Source organism: Anarhichas minor, unplaced genomic scaffold, assembly GCF_050575085.1.
Source record: "Anarhichas minor isolate MPS153535 unplaced genomic scaffold, ASM5057508v1 ptg000011l, whole genome shotgun sequence".
In the NCBI taxonomy this organism is placed as follows: domain Eukaryota; kingdom Metazoa; phylum Chordata; class Actinopteri; order Perciformes; family Anarhichadidae; genus Anarhichas; species Anarhichas minor.
This window is the reverse complement of record NW_027466457.1, coordinates 17,455,923-17,468,807: the sequence shown is the minus strand read 5'-3', so window position 1 is coordinate 17,468,807 and position 12,885 is coordinate 17,455,923. Positions and strand designations below refer to the sequence as shown.

The 12,885-nt window shown below is 39.2% G+C and overlaps 1 protein-coding gene across 1 annotated transcript; it reads left to right on the top strand.

The window, feature by feature from the left end:
• The first annotated feature begins 582 nt into the window (after window positions 1-582).
• On the top strand, window positions 583-11,090 carry LOC142947850 (troponin I, fast skeletal muscle-like). The gene is made up of 7 exons (XM_076089720.1): window positions 583-656; window positions 6,774-6,809; window positions 7,142-7,178; window positions 7,277-7,405; window positions 7,997-8,086; window positions 9,455-9,631; window positions 10,769-11,090. The coding sequence occupies exons 2-7, from the start codon at window positions 6,799-6,801 to the stop codon at window positions 10,847-10,849; spliced, it is 525 nt and encodes a 174-aa protein (XP_075945835.1). The 5' UTR covers window positions 583-656; window positions 6,774-6,798; the 3' UTR covers window positions 10,850-11,090.
• Window positions 11,091-12,885: the final 1,795 nt, after the last annotated feature.

Genomic DNA, 12,885 nt, shown 5'->3' with positions numbered 1-12,885 from the left:
ATTGTGAAGTCTGAAGTTAATTGTTGATTCCAGCTTGTTCTACGCTGCTTTTATTGTGAAACTCTTGACACTGAAACAGGAAGCTGTTCATGTTTAAATCTCAGCTTCCTGTTTCTTTTACCTGCTGATTTCTTCTCTTCTTATTCAGCTGTTGGTCAGAGGATCTTTGTCTCTTTCAGTTGAACCGTTGATCAGAGCTTTGTTCTCCATCTACTGAACTAAATAACATCTATTAGTGAAGAGACTTTCTACAAAATAAAAGCATCCTTCAGACACAGAGGCGTCCTCTCACACGTGTGACTGGACACAGTCGAGCTCTGTGGCAGCAACTTTAATTTACACTTAATATTATTAGCCGTTGATTAGAAAATGCCTCTGTGGTTTAATCACTTTCCTGCGTTGTCTCCGTGAGAAGCCGGATGGAACGAGATAATACAGATAACAATCTTAAAGGGCGGGTTATTTATAATGAGGGGCCAGATGACACTGTACTGTATTTCATGACCTTGCCAGCCCATTGGTTTGACCAGTAATCCGCTTCCATAAAGAGAAAGTGGAGGATTTAGAGGACTATCACAGATTGCAATATATAGCTTCTTAACTCTCGGTCCGGTCGGGACTCGGTCTAACGAGCTGAACTCTCCGCCTGGTCTACAGTAAGGACTCTTTCTCTCTTGTTTGTTTGCACATTCTGTTGCAGGACAGCAGGCGAACAGATGCTTCATCTGGTCGGTACGGTTGTTAGGAATTTATGTTTTGTTTGTCCAAAATCTCATTCTGTCCGTGAAAGAAACATCATAAATGTGACGTTTGTCTGTTCTTTGATCAAGGTGTTCGATAGCAACGGGGAATGCAGATGTTTGATGTTTTGGGGAATTCTTTCGGAGTGTTTTAGCAATTTGCATCAATAGTTGACGTTTAATTGGCATTAACTGACTTTAACTTTTTTATGTTGACACAATTTTAAAAAGTTGAAAGTTTTAGGTTTCTTTTATTGGTCCGAGCCTTCTTCTTCTTCTTGAGCTTTGTTTAGTGTGGGTCCAGCCCGCTGATGTACGGCCGGTGACGGGTCTGTCTGAAAGGCGACACCACTACAAGGCTCGAACCTGAAAGTGGACCCGTCAGTGTTTATCCTCCTGTCAGCACCGGGGGGGGGGGTTCGGAGGAATAACGTGGTTCTAATCTGCAGCCGGCTGCCGACTTCAGTCTCTGTCTTCACTTCACACTTCTCTTTAATCCCCGCTCGCCAAATTTAGCTTGTTCTCCTCGGAAGCATTAAAGCTTTATTCTACAAAAACAGGATTCAAACAATAGATTTAGTTTCATTCTTCTTCTGAATAACAAAGACGGAGCTTTATGTCATTTAAAATAAATTACACATTCACTTGTCTTTGCTGTATCTAAAGTTTAAACCTCATCTATTGATGTAACCGAATGCAGTTTCGAGGTACTTGTACCTCACTTGAGTTTTTCCGTTCTATTCTACTTCTACTTCTACTTCTACTACATCTCAGAGGAAAGTATTTTACTTTTTACTGCACTTAATAAATCTGACATCATAACATCCTTTTAGAAATATAAAACATTCTTGAAAACAACGCAACAGTAAAGTTTTATTTAATATCTTTTAAAAACGAGATTAAAACAAAAAAAAAATGTTAAATTTAAACTAGTTGAGTTGTTTAAATTAGCCATCCCAAGACATTAAACTATATATATTTATATATATATATATAAATATATATATATGATTTACGTTTTATTTATTGTCTTTTAAAAACAAGAGTCAAACACAATATAAATATACATTTAAACTACATGACAGTATTTCAAGTTGTTAAAGTTATCCCTACCGTAACAACGTTAAAGTTATATTTAAATATGTTTACGCAACAGTAACATTTTATTTTCATGTATTTTAAGATCAAGACTCCTACAATAGACGAGCTTTTATTTTGGTTTACGTAGTTTCCGTCCCTGAACAACCAGACGTCTGTTTGTCTCTGTCGGGCTTTAAATGCCGTCGTGGCCTCGCGTCTGTATTTCTGTCTGTGTGAAGCAGATCAACTGTTCGGCCCAACAACGAGCTATTATTTGCGGTGCGCTCCAACGTCTTGTTCTTCCGAGGGATGTTCCTCGGTGTTGGGTTACCGCCAAGCCGTCCAGCTAAACCCTCCAGAGACAATCCTACACACACACACACACACGCACACGCACATACGCACACACACACACACACTTGAGACAAAAAGAATTAGGCCCCAAATTGAACCCTGCCGATATTATTCCGTCTCCAGAGCGACCCGTTGTCTTGTCATGTGTTCCCGGGCCAGCGATGTGTGGTGGATTCCTGTCTGACGTGTTTTTAAGACGAGCCCGCTGTCATTTATTTTCTCTTCTCCATAATGAAGATGCTAGGGACAGCTGAGGCTCCAGGAATAGTAGTCTTAATCCGCCGCTCCGTCACAAGCAGCTCAGCCAAACACTGTGTGGCCTCCGAGTACCTCGAGAAGTGGCCTCGCGGTACTCGAAAACCTGGTCCTGAAAGGGGGTCGGCTTACTCAGAGGGGAGGTAAATGTGAATGCAGATAGAACATGAGTATTTCCATTTTATCTCACTTTTACTTGACTACATTTTCTGACAATCAGACTTAGAGTTTTAAATGAAAGAATCATACGACACATTTATAAAACACAATCCATTTCGATCAGCCAGACCACATCCCGAGGTGGTCTAGTTCACACTGAGTTCAGATCTCAGTGAGGTGAGGACAGCATGTGGACACAATCCAGACTATTTAAACCACATGCAGTTCCTCAAAGGGAAGAGAGGGCTGCTGCTTCAAAATAAAAGCTTTTAAAATACCAGGTAACGGGGACTTTTATTGTGAAGAATTTATAGTAAAATGTGTTTACTACCAAATTAGTGTAGCTTTTGTTAGCGGCTATTTTTCAATAAAGCAAGTCAATTAATACTACCGGGAGGAAGAGTGAGCAGCAAAAATACAAGATACTTTTATTGTGAAAAATGTATAGGAAATTAAATACGTTTATCACCAAATTAGCGAAGTTCGTAAGCAGCTATTCTTCAACAAAACAAGTCTAAAAATACTGCAGAGAGGAAGAGTAAGCCGTAAGAATAAGAAGTTACTTTTATTGTTGAGAATTTACGTTGACTACTAAAATAAAAACCATTAAAAGTAAAACGTTCTGATCCGACTCATCCAATCACAAAAGTCACATTAAAAAGACAAGACACGTGTAACGGCGGCAACAGTTTAAAGCTCAGAGAAGAAAAAGTATAAAATATTTCACGCAAAAAAAGAATTTCTCTCCCTTTAATCGTCTCAGGACCCCTCAGATTCATCTGGTGACCCTTCGGAGGGGCCCGACCCCTTAGATTGGGACCCACTGGACTAAACTAAACTGTATAATAAGTATTTAAAAGTAACTCCACAACAGTAACATGCTGCTTCAGTATTAATAATCTCACATCACAATGAACATTTTACTGCGATGTAGTTTGAATGCAGGACTTTGACTTGTTGCTGAGTATTTGTACATCGTTGTTCTGGTACTTTTACGTAAAAGATCAGAGTACTTAGATTGTGTTGGTTGTGTTTAACTGTATTTATTTTTAAATGTTCTGCTCGGCTCTCTGAGGTTTCTCTCAATAACATGTTGGACAACAAAGTTTCCTCTGAAGTGCTCAAAGCAATAAAAAGTACATTTAAATAAATCATCCGTGATGGGGTTTGAAACCAGTTGTATCTGCGCTTTGGGAGGTTTGAGACCTGATTAGTTGTGTCTGGGTTGGAGGACTTGTTGTGCAGACTGCTTGTAGTTAAACTTACTAAAAGTAATGCACTGTAATTTGTATATAATATCTTATTCGTGAGCCAAGACGACCTGGGAAACAAACAAAAACAAGACTTTAAAAAGGAAAAGTTTAAAAATCTTGAAAAGCGTTGGAAGGATGGTCGTGATATGTCTTTGTCTCTGAGTTTTGGACGAGCTGGAGACAGTAAATGGGTTTTTGGTTGAGCCCCAAATACATTAAAACTACAATAATCCATTTTTAGAGCTTTCCCACCATGAGGTGAGACTTTAAAATACATTAGAACCCGTTGGTGGCGCAAGAAGAAAAGCCGGATCACCAAAGTCCTCATGAGTCACCCTCTCTGGATCGTAAATGTCCGAAAGCTAAATTTTAATGCTAATCCGTCCAATAGCTGTGGAAGCATTTTTGCAGCGTGCCACAGGTGTCTGGACCGAGATCCCCTCAGAGCCGTGCTGCTAAAAATACAGCGGTCCGGTCCTTAAGGCTTTAACATGGCCTCGGTTACAAAGTTCAGTTCCACTCAATGTCCTGCAGTTAACTTTGAAGTCTTAAGATAGAATGAACATGAACATGAAACCAGCAGGACGGAGCAGACGACACTTCAGACATGAAGTACTTTTATTTATTCATTTTATACAGTTATTATATTTACAGTACATTTCATAAGAACACATGAAATACTTTAAAACAAGGACACCAATATATAAAACCAGCAAACAAAGCAAGCTTCAGTTTGACACAATAATTATTTCTGCTGCCGGGAGACACGTTCGTCGTTTCAGGTGGGAAGACATTCTTTGTAACACAGGTCAATATGTCGCAGGACTCTGTCAGCTGATTGGCTGTCGCTCACATGTATATAAGAAGTGGACGTTGTCACCGTGACATCACCCATTGGTTGGTGGACTGCCGTTCTGAAGCCTGGAGTTCGGTATTTTGGTCGCCGCCATCTTGGTTTTTGGTCACCACCATCTTGGTTTTTGGTCGTCGCCATCTTGTTTTTTTGCAACCAGATGTGACACCTGACGGTGGGGTACAACTGAATGCTGATTAAGATATGTTTAAGGCGACCAAAATGTTACAATTAACTTTGAATGAAGTAAAAACACGGACAACTCCCAGACTGGACAACGCCGTGGTAGAGACCTGTCAATCACCATGTAGCCCCGCCCTAAAGCATCCCCTGCTTTATGGTCTGTTTGACTCTAAATCAGTGGTTCTTAACCTGGGTTCGATCGAACCCCAGGGGTTCGATGAGTCACTCTCAGGGGTTCGGCAGACACACACTGCGGTCAAGTGAGCCGCCGCTTTAAAAATTAATGACCGTCTATTTTCCTTAAGGTGCGTTCACACCGAGCGCCCCGTTCGGTGTGAACGCAGCATAACGGTACGGTGGCTTGGGTAGCCCTACGGTGGCTTGGGTAGCCCAAAAAGCACGGAGAAAGCTAAAACTTATGCTGCGTTCACACCGAACGGGGCGCTCGGTGTGAACCCACCTTAAGGAATAGACGGTCATTAATTTTTAAAGCGGCTGCTCACTTGACCGCAGTGTGTGTCTGCCGAACCCCTCGGCAGACACACACTGGTGGCAGACACAGGTAGTTTACATGTAAAGTCAATGCACAGACGCGAATGGTTGCGAATGACGCGAATTTCAACCGGGCTGCGCGAATGACGCTGGAAGCGGCCGTCATTCAGACGCAGTTGTGCGACTACGGAAAATATCGCTCTCAACGTTTTGGTGTCACCAAATCGTACCATACCCTCGTATTGCCAAGAAAGCCCTTGAGATACTCACACCGTTTGTTACAACGTATCTTTGTGAGCAATCCTTTTCGAGGATGGTGGACATGAAAACTAAGAAAAGGAACAGACTTTGCTGCGAAAATGATGAGAGTGGCACTTGCCAAGGTGAAGCCGCGCATTTCTGAACTTGTATCTGAAAGGCAACAGCAAAAGTCACATTGATTTGCAGTAAATATTCACTGAGTTATGTTTTTGTGTGAAATTCATGTTTTGTTCTTTGCACACAGTGATTTTGTGTGCAACTGATGCATGGTTCATTTTGTGCACTAATAAAATATATACCTATGTTTTGAAGAAATCATATTTTATTTTTCCAATTACGAAGGGTTCGGTGAATGCACTGATGAAGCTCGCAGGGTTCAGTACCTCCAATAAGGTTAAGAACCACTGCTCTAAATGGACCATAATGTACTAAATGAACATCATGCTGTATTGAAGAAGACTTGAAACTAGAGATTGAGACCATAAACTCATGTTTACAATGTTTACTGAGGTAATAAATCAAGAGAGAAGTAGAGTCATTTTCTCATAGACTTCTATACAACCAGAGGAGTCGCCCCCTGGTGGACACTAGACAGAATGCAGCTTACAGGGTTCCATGATTTAACAAGGGTCTTCCATATATTCTCTTAGGTGATTGTAATGTTGTTAAATGTGTGTATCCTTGAAATTGTAGCTTTTGTCAATGTTGCAAATGGTCTAAAGGGCGACAAACTGACACCACAAAGATCCCTCGTTTTTCTTAATACTGAACAACTCCACAGAAAAATGCCCATAAGATTATGAAGGAGCCCAGGAGGGGCCACACCCAGCCCAAAGTAAGGGCTTAGTGGGCCTCCAATGGGCTCTATTGTGGGCCCACACCATGCCATCCCTGGGTCACACCTGTGGGCATGTAGTGGGCATGTAGTGGGCATACTGCGGGCATACTCTGTGACTTTAAGCTGCTGCCATCAGGAAAGTGTTTCAGATCGTGTTTCATACAAAACAAATAGGAGGAAGTTTGCATCTACATTTTAAGAAGTTTATCCGAAGTGTGATCGTTGTCTTTTTTTTATCGTAAATTAAAAGGTACAAATTAAATTTTAATGCTGTCCTTTATGTGTTTTGTTGTTTTTTTCATCAGATAAATTCCGGTTCCTGCAGCCAAGATGGCCTGCGAGTGAGTTAACAGTTTGATATGTGTTAATACGTTCATTGTTCGGGTTCATATACTCGTTAACACATTTAGGAACAAGTGAGGAACTTTTTAAACAATAAAATACGACACTTTTGTACATTTTCTGGACTATTTTCTCGTTAACTGCAAAACTCATCTGAACAAGAAAACACATGTTTCTGATCACCTGACGTGTTTTTGATTCAAGATTTTTATTTTGTGATAACAGATTTATAACAGATTCATAACAACAGATTTATAACAACAGATTCATGGATTTATTTATGTCATAATGGCCTGAATGTCTAATTCACATCTTGTGTTTTCACCTGCAGGAAAAGACTGTCTGCGAGGCGTAAGCACACTCTGAAGGTAAGAAATGATTTTATTATTGACGAAGAAGAGCAGAGATGCTGTTTTGAAGTTGTATCTTAAAATATTTAAAAGTTGAACGCCGGTGTCGTCCACAGGGATGTATGCTGCTGGTGGCCACCAACATGCTGGAGGCTGAAGCCGGGGTGAAGGTCGGGGAGAGGGAGAAGTTCCTGTCTGATAAATGTCCTGCTCTGGAGCTGCCGTACTCCAAAGAAGAGCTCGAGGTGAGACAGAACCAGAACCAGGACCAGGACCGGGACAAACTGCTGTCAGCTTTATGTGATGCACTACATATGAAAAGTTTATTTACTTCAATAACAACAGAGATATAAACATTATAATTCAGACACCAGATGTTTTCTTTACATGTGAACTAGTTTAAATGAAACGATCTAAACTTCCTCACTGAGTCACATGACAGAATAATGATGAACTAGTTTGATTATTGATCAGTAAATATAGATTGAAGAGGTTTAAACTGTGATTAGATCAGCTGATGTTCCAACAGTAACTCTAGACGAACCTTCTGTTTATATGTGAAGTCTGAAGTTAATTGTTGATTCCAGCTTGTTCTCTGAACTAAATAACATCTATTAGTGAAGAGACTTTCTACAAAATAAAAGCAGAGTCATCCTCTAACACATATGGCGTATATTATATTCATATTCTTTGTCAAATAACAGAATTCCCGCAGATTTTTTTTGTCTCTGTTCTGTCGGTTAGATGAGAATATTTGAGCCCAAATTTGGTTAAATCGATTTGCTAAAAGTTTGCAATCAGCCATAAAAATTACTAAAATCCTGTTTTCTCTTCAGGAGCTTTGCAAGAAACTCCACGATCAGATTGACATCAGTGAGGAGGAGCGATACAGCATAGAGTTCAAACTCAACCTGGTCCTCAATGAGGTGAGACGCTTTTTATTCACGTCTGTTTGTGACGTTAGCAAGCAGCTCTATGAGGCGTTCACCTTCATTTACTTTTTACATTAACTCAATTCAAAATAATACATTCGTAGAATGAAGGAGGAAATACACGATGTGCTGTTATAGTTGTTTTTTTAAGTCATCAGAATTACATTTATTGTACACATAACAGGAGCTAGTAGGACTCCAGGTTTAAGTTTCTCTTGTTGTACCTACACATAGAAAATGTAATAGACATACAGCTGGACACAAGGACAACAAAAGCTGAATAAACAGAACTATTGGTAGTTTTGGAGTAAAGGTCTTGAACCCCCGGGATGTTTTTTTTTTCAAGCGATTGATTCGCATCTAAATATATTTAATTTTTTAAGTATTGTTTTTTGTGATGAATACTTTCACACGTGACAAGGTTGATTTTTCGGAGCTTTTGCACCACGAATAAAACCATCAACCAATCACATTGTAAGGAACGGACATATTCAAATGTAAACTACAGTGAAACACGTCAAAACTTTATTACTTATTTCAACCTTCATGAAGGCAGCGCAGACACTCCCTCCGTTCTTACCTTTCAAAATAAAAGGTCTAGCCATAACAAAGGCACGTATTAAATACGTGCCTTTGTTACGTACAGTAACATGTGGCGGCCCACAGGCTGCTACATGCCTAACTTAACTTACATTGCGTACATAACGTACTTATTTACGTAACAGACGTACTTATTTTAACCCAAACCACAACTCTTTTCTTCGACTCTGCCGAATAGTTTCCTGTGATCACAGAAGTTTAATTTAAAAAGACAGTGTATGCATGCACGTTCAAAACTGACGGCAGATCCCCCAATCAATACTTTTTGCTGTTAATACTTACAAACTTTTCCTAAAGTAAGATTTTGAATGCAGGACGTTTACTTTTATTTTCACAGCGTAGTATTAGTACATTTACTGAAGTAAAGTATCTGAATACTTCTCCCACCACAGTATTTATAGGCTATATTATTTACGCAACAACGAGCACAAGGTTTGGAATTCATTATTACAAAAAAGTGTTTGTAATAGATTGGCTTTAGGAACACTGTGGAATACTTTGATGCTTTCATTGCAGTAAAGATATTTAAATTAAACCGTGGGTACATTTGTTTTCTTTTTCATGTGCAGGAACCTTGTTTGAATGTTTTGTTGTATATTGTGTTTTAAATGTAACTTGCCATCATTTCAAAGTCCCTTTCTATAAAAACGTGAATGTTTTTTCCCCTCATGTTTAATCAGGAGAAATCTGTAATGACCACGATAATATAAGATGATTTGACCCATAATAAAGTCTATTCTTCTGTCCTGAATCCTCCTGAAGGTGAGAGACCTCAACATAAAGATCGTGGACATGAGGGGAAAGTTCAAGAGACCCCGTCTGAAGAAAGTGCGCATGTCTGCTGACGCCATGCTGAAGGCTCTGCTGGGCTCCAAGCACACGGTCAACATGGACCTGAGGGCCAACCTGAAGCAGGTCAAGAAGGAGGTCAAGGAGGAGGTGAGCTGCTGCCTGCTTCATCGAAACTTCAGTCCGAAAACAATGACCATCAATATTCTACCGACTCGCTTCCTTGAACCGTGGTTTAGTTTGTTGTCTTGGTTGCTTACAGGCTATCTCCTTTGACTTGCAGCAATGGTTTAAAGATTAATCTGGTTTATTACAACTTGTATATTTGTATGTTTGGCCACTAGTTATGATGACACTATAGTACTCACCAGGTTTGGTACTGGAATCTGAATTCTTAAAATTTCTATATTACTGCCAATAACGCCTTGTTTTAGTACTGTTAGGTAAACGTTTTTTTCAATTCCTTGTTTTTGTAGTTCTATTTTGTGCTATGACCTCTACCGGGCGTCGTTAGTGGTTAACCCCATCGAGGCTCCTCCAATAGCAAAGCCCAAAAAGGGCTATGCACCTACTCATAGACCTGCAGTTACATCCAGTAACTACTAGTTCCCAAATGTTAAATCTTTGCAAACATCGCCTAAATAGTTGGAGTTATGTATTTCATGAATACACATAAAAATAAATAAATAAGAATAAGACACTAAATTAAAGGTTAATAAAAGATATTAAAATATTTACCAGTTTAGCATCCTTACCCTCTTTACATAGCATATTCTAACTATAGACTGTCTAAAACAAATGGACGCAGTCACCGTGACGTCACCTGTTTTGATGCCTCGAGTTTGTTATCTTGGCCATCGCTATCTTGGTTTTGTCCTCACTAGAACACTAGTCCTCCTTTAGCTTATTGGAGGAGGAAGTCATGTGACCGTGGTGGAGTTACTTTATAACCTAACGTTAGCTTTTTACTTGACACTTCAAACATCATAAAGGTGCAGTTCATTAGTGAAGATTATCTTGATGAACAAAACCTGGAAGAATCATAAACGTTTGTTTGACACAGAGGTTATTTTGTGGCTTAGAGGCCAGTTTAGGACAAAGTTTGAGCGCTACGCAAAATAAAAACTGAATAATTAAATTAGTATTTTCTGAGAAAGCAGTGAACATGAAAATACAACTTGCCACCATTTACTGTGTAATTTCTTGTTAAACATCTTTTTACACTCTGATTATTTCCCTCTTTTTCTGTATTTTATCTTTAATGAAACATCATATGTGTGTTCACAGGACAAGCAGCTGCGTGATGTGGGCGACTGGCGTAAGAACATTGAAGACAAGTCCGACAGGAAGAAGATGTTTGATAGTTAAAATGTGCTCCGTCGTGGATTGTTGGGCTTAAACGAATGCTTTTCAGGACAGAATTCAGGTCGAACGTCTTTGTAAGAGAAGAGTTTTATTCCAACATGCTGCATATCCACCGTAAACCTACCATTGACTTTATTAAACAGACGAGACGTGACGGTTATGTGTGAATATCTTGGACAATTTGTCAACTGAAGGTTCACATCTTAAGACATGGTGTTGATGGTGTTTCTAAGCTTCTCGTGTGGTCCAGTAAGTGATGAACGATAATCTCCTCAGTTGGTTTGCAGGATTTTAAAAGTGATGACTGTGCAAACAAATCATTATTTTCAAACCCTTTACCTTTTAATTTAGCCTGTGAAAAGTAAAGTGTTTTATCCAAAGTTAAGTTACACAGTTTTTACTTTGTAAAATCTGTAATAAACCTGTAATAAACCTGCGGTAGATGCAGCGGGTTTCAGGTAGTTCTTGGATATCTTTCGTTGGAACAAAACTCTTTGAATCTAAGCTGCCTTCTGCTTTTGCCTTTATTGACGCTGTACTGTGTTGTGTATTTGTACTGTGTTGTACTGATGTCAGTATTAGTACACGAGTGGTGAATCAAACCTGCTTTTGTATCGTGAAGGCTGACTCATGCTTCTGCATCCAATTGTTATGTTCATCTTTAAACCTACGTGATATTATTTTCTTTTTTTAACTTTTTCCACAGAAAAGACACAAAAACTAGCATCACATTTACAGTTGATCATGTAAACATGTTCTCTAAAGTTTGACTATTTCAAAATACAATCTATCAACAAATTTGTCTCATTCGTCCTCTGACTGTAGAGCGTCTGCGCCCATTGGTGTCTCACGTTGGCGACGTTAGCTGCATGTTAGTGTTACGTTAGCTACATGTTAGCTACGTTAGCTGCATGTTAGTGTTACGTTAGCTACATGTTAGCGACGTTAGCTGCATGTTAGCGACGTTAGCTACACGTTAGTGTTACGTTAGCTAAAGCGCTGCGTTAGCATTGGCAGTAATGGATGACATAAAGAGCGACTCCTCTACAGCAGAAGTGTAATTCAGCCTTCACTCTGTACTAACATCGTGTCATCTTTTCTAAACTGTCCCAAACAAGAAGTGTGATGTACGTTCCTCGTCTTGTTGCCGTCACATTAAATAAGAACGCTTCATGTTCATCTTGCTCATGGTCTTGTTGAATTTGTATCACGGGCCTCACAAAGCCCGTAAAGTTTTGCAGTTAAGTGCAATTTGCCCCTTATGTCTGATTGCAGTTATAATCGTGGCAAAGTATAAATGTTGGCTTTGAATGCAGAGAAATAGTGAGAGAAAAGGAAAATGAGGCAAGAAATTTAACACGACAGTTTCATTTATTTTTTATTTAAATACGTGTAAATAACACAGAAGCATAAGATGTTACAGCTCAGTTAGTGACCACAAGTTCAATGCTGTAAATTTAGATCATCTTAAATTGTCTGTGTTCAGTTAAAGAACTATTTCATACTATTGTACAGCAGCTTTAAGATAAGTACTTGTAGCAGCTATAAGACATTTATCTGACAGGCTTGCACTGTGTATATGTACTTAAAATGTCTGCTTTTCCCTCATCCTGTAAATGAATGCAACACTCTTTATGCTAATGTGAAATTGATGCTAATCCTTAGCTAATGGGACATTTTAAGATGACGATTTTAAAAGTCTTTTAAAAATGTTTGTACACTTAAATCACAGAATTTAAAACAACACTAATCATTTAGGATTTATTTTAAGGTTTACTTACTTTTGCTTAAAGTGTAGCCGATAGCTAAAAAACAAACAAAATAATTCATGTGGATGCCAAGAGGGTGTTGGTTTCAGTCTCAGCTGCTCCTTTTGGATTTGGGACGACATTACAGTTGTTACTGTTTCCCCTTTTGTTGCGCTGTTACAGAATAAAATGACGTGTCAGCAGGAAACCAAACACTTTAAATATTTAAATATGTTAATTATGAGGTGTCTCCCTCATCTGTACGCTCCCTAATCTCCAACCTGTGGAAAT

Bases quoted from the DNA above. Each gene is read 5' to 3' on its own strand.
- LOC142947850 (XM_076089720.1), top strand. The intron at 7,179-7,276 runs GTAAGAAATGAT...TGTCGTCCACAG, and splicing joins GGCGTAAGCACACTCTGAAG to GGATGTATGCTGCTGGTGGC. The intron at 7,406-7,996 runs GTGAGACAGAAC...TTTTCTCTTCAG, and splicing joins ACTCCAAAGAAGAGCTCGAG to GAGCTTTGCAAGAAACTCCA.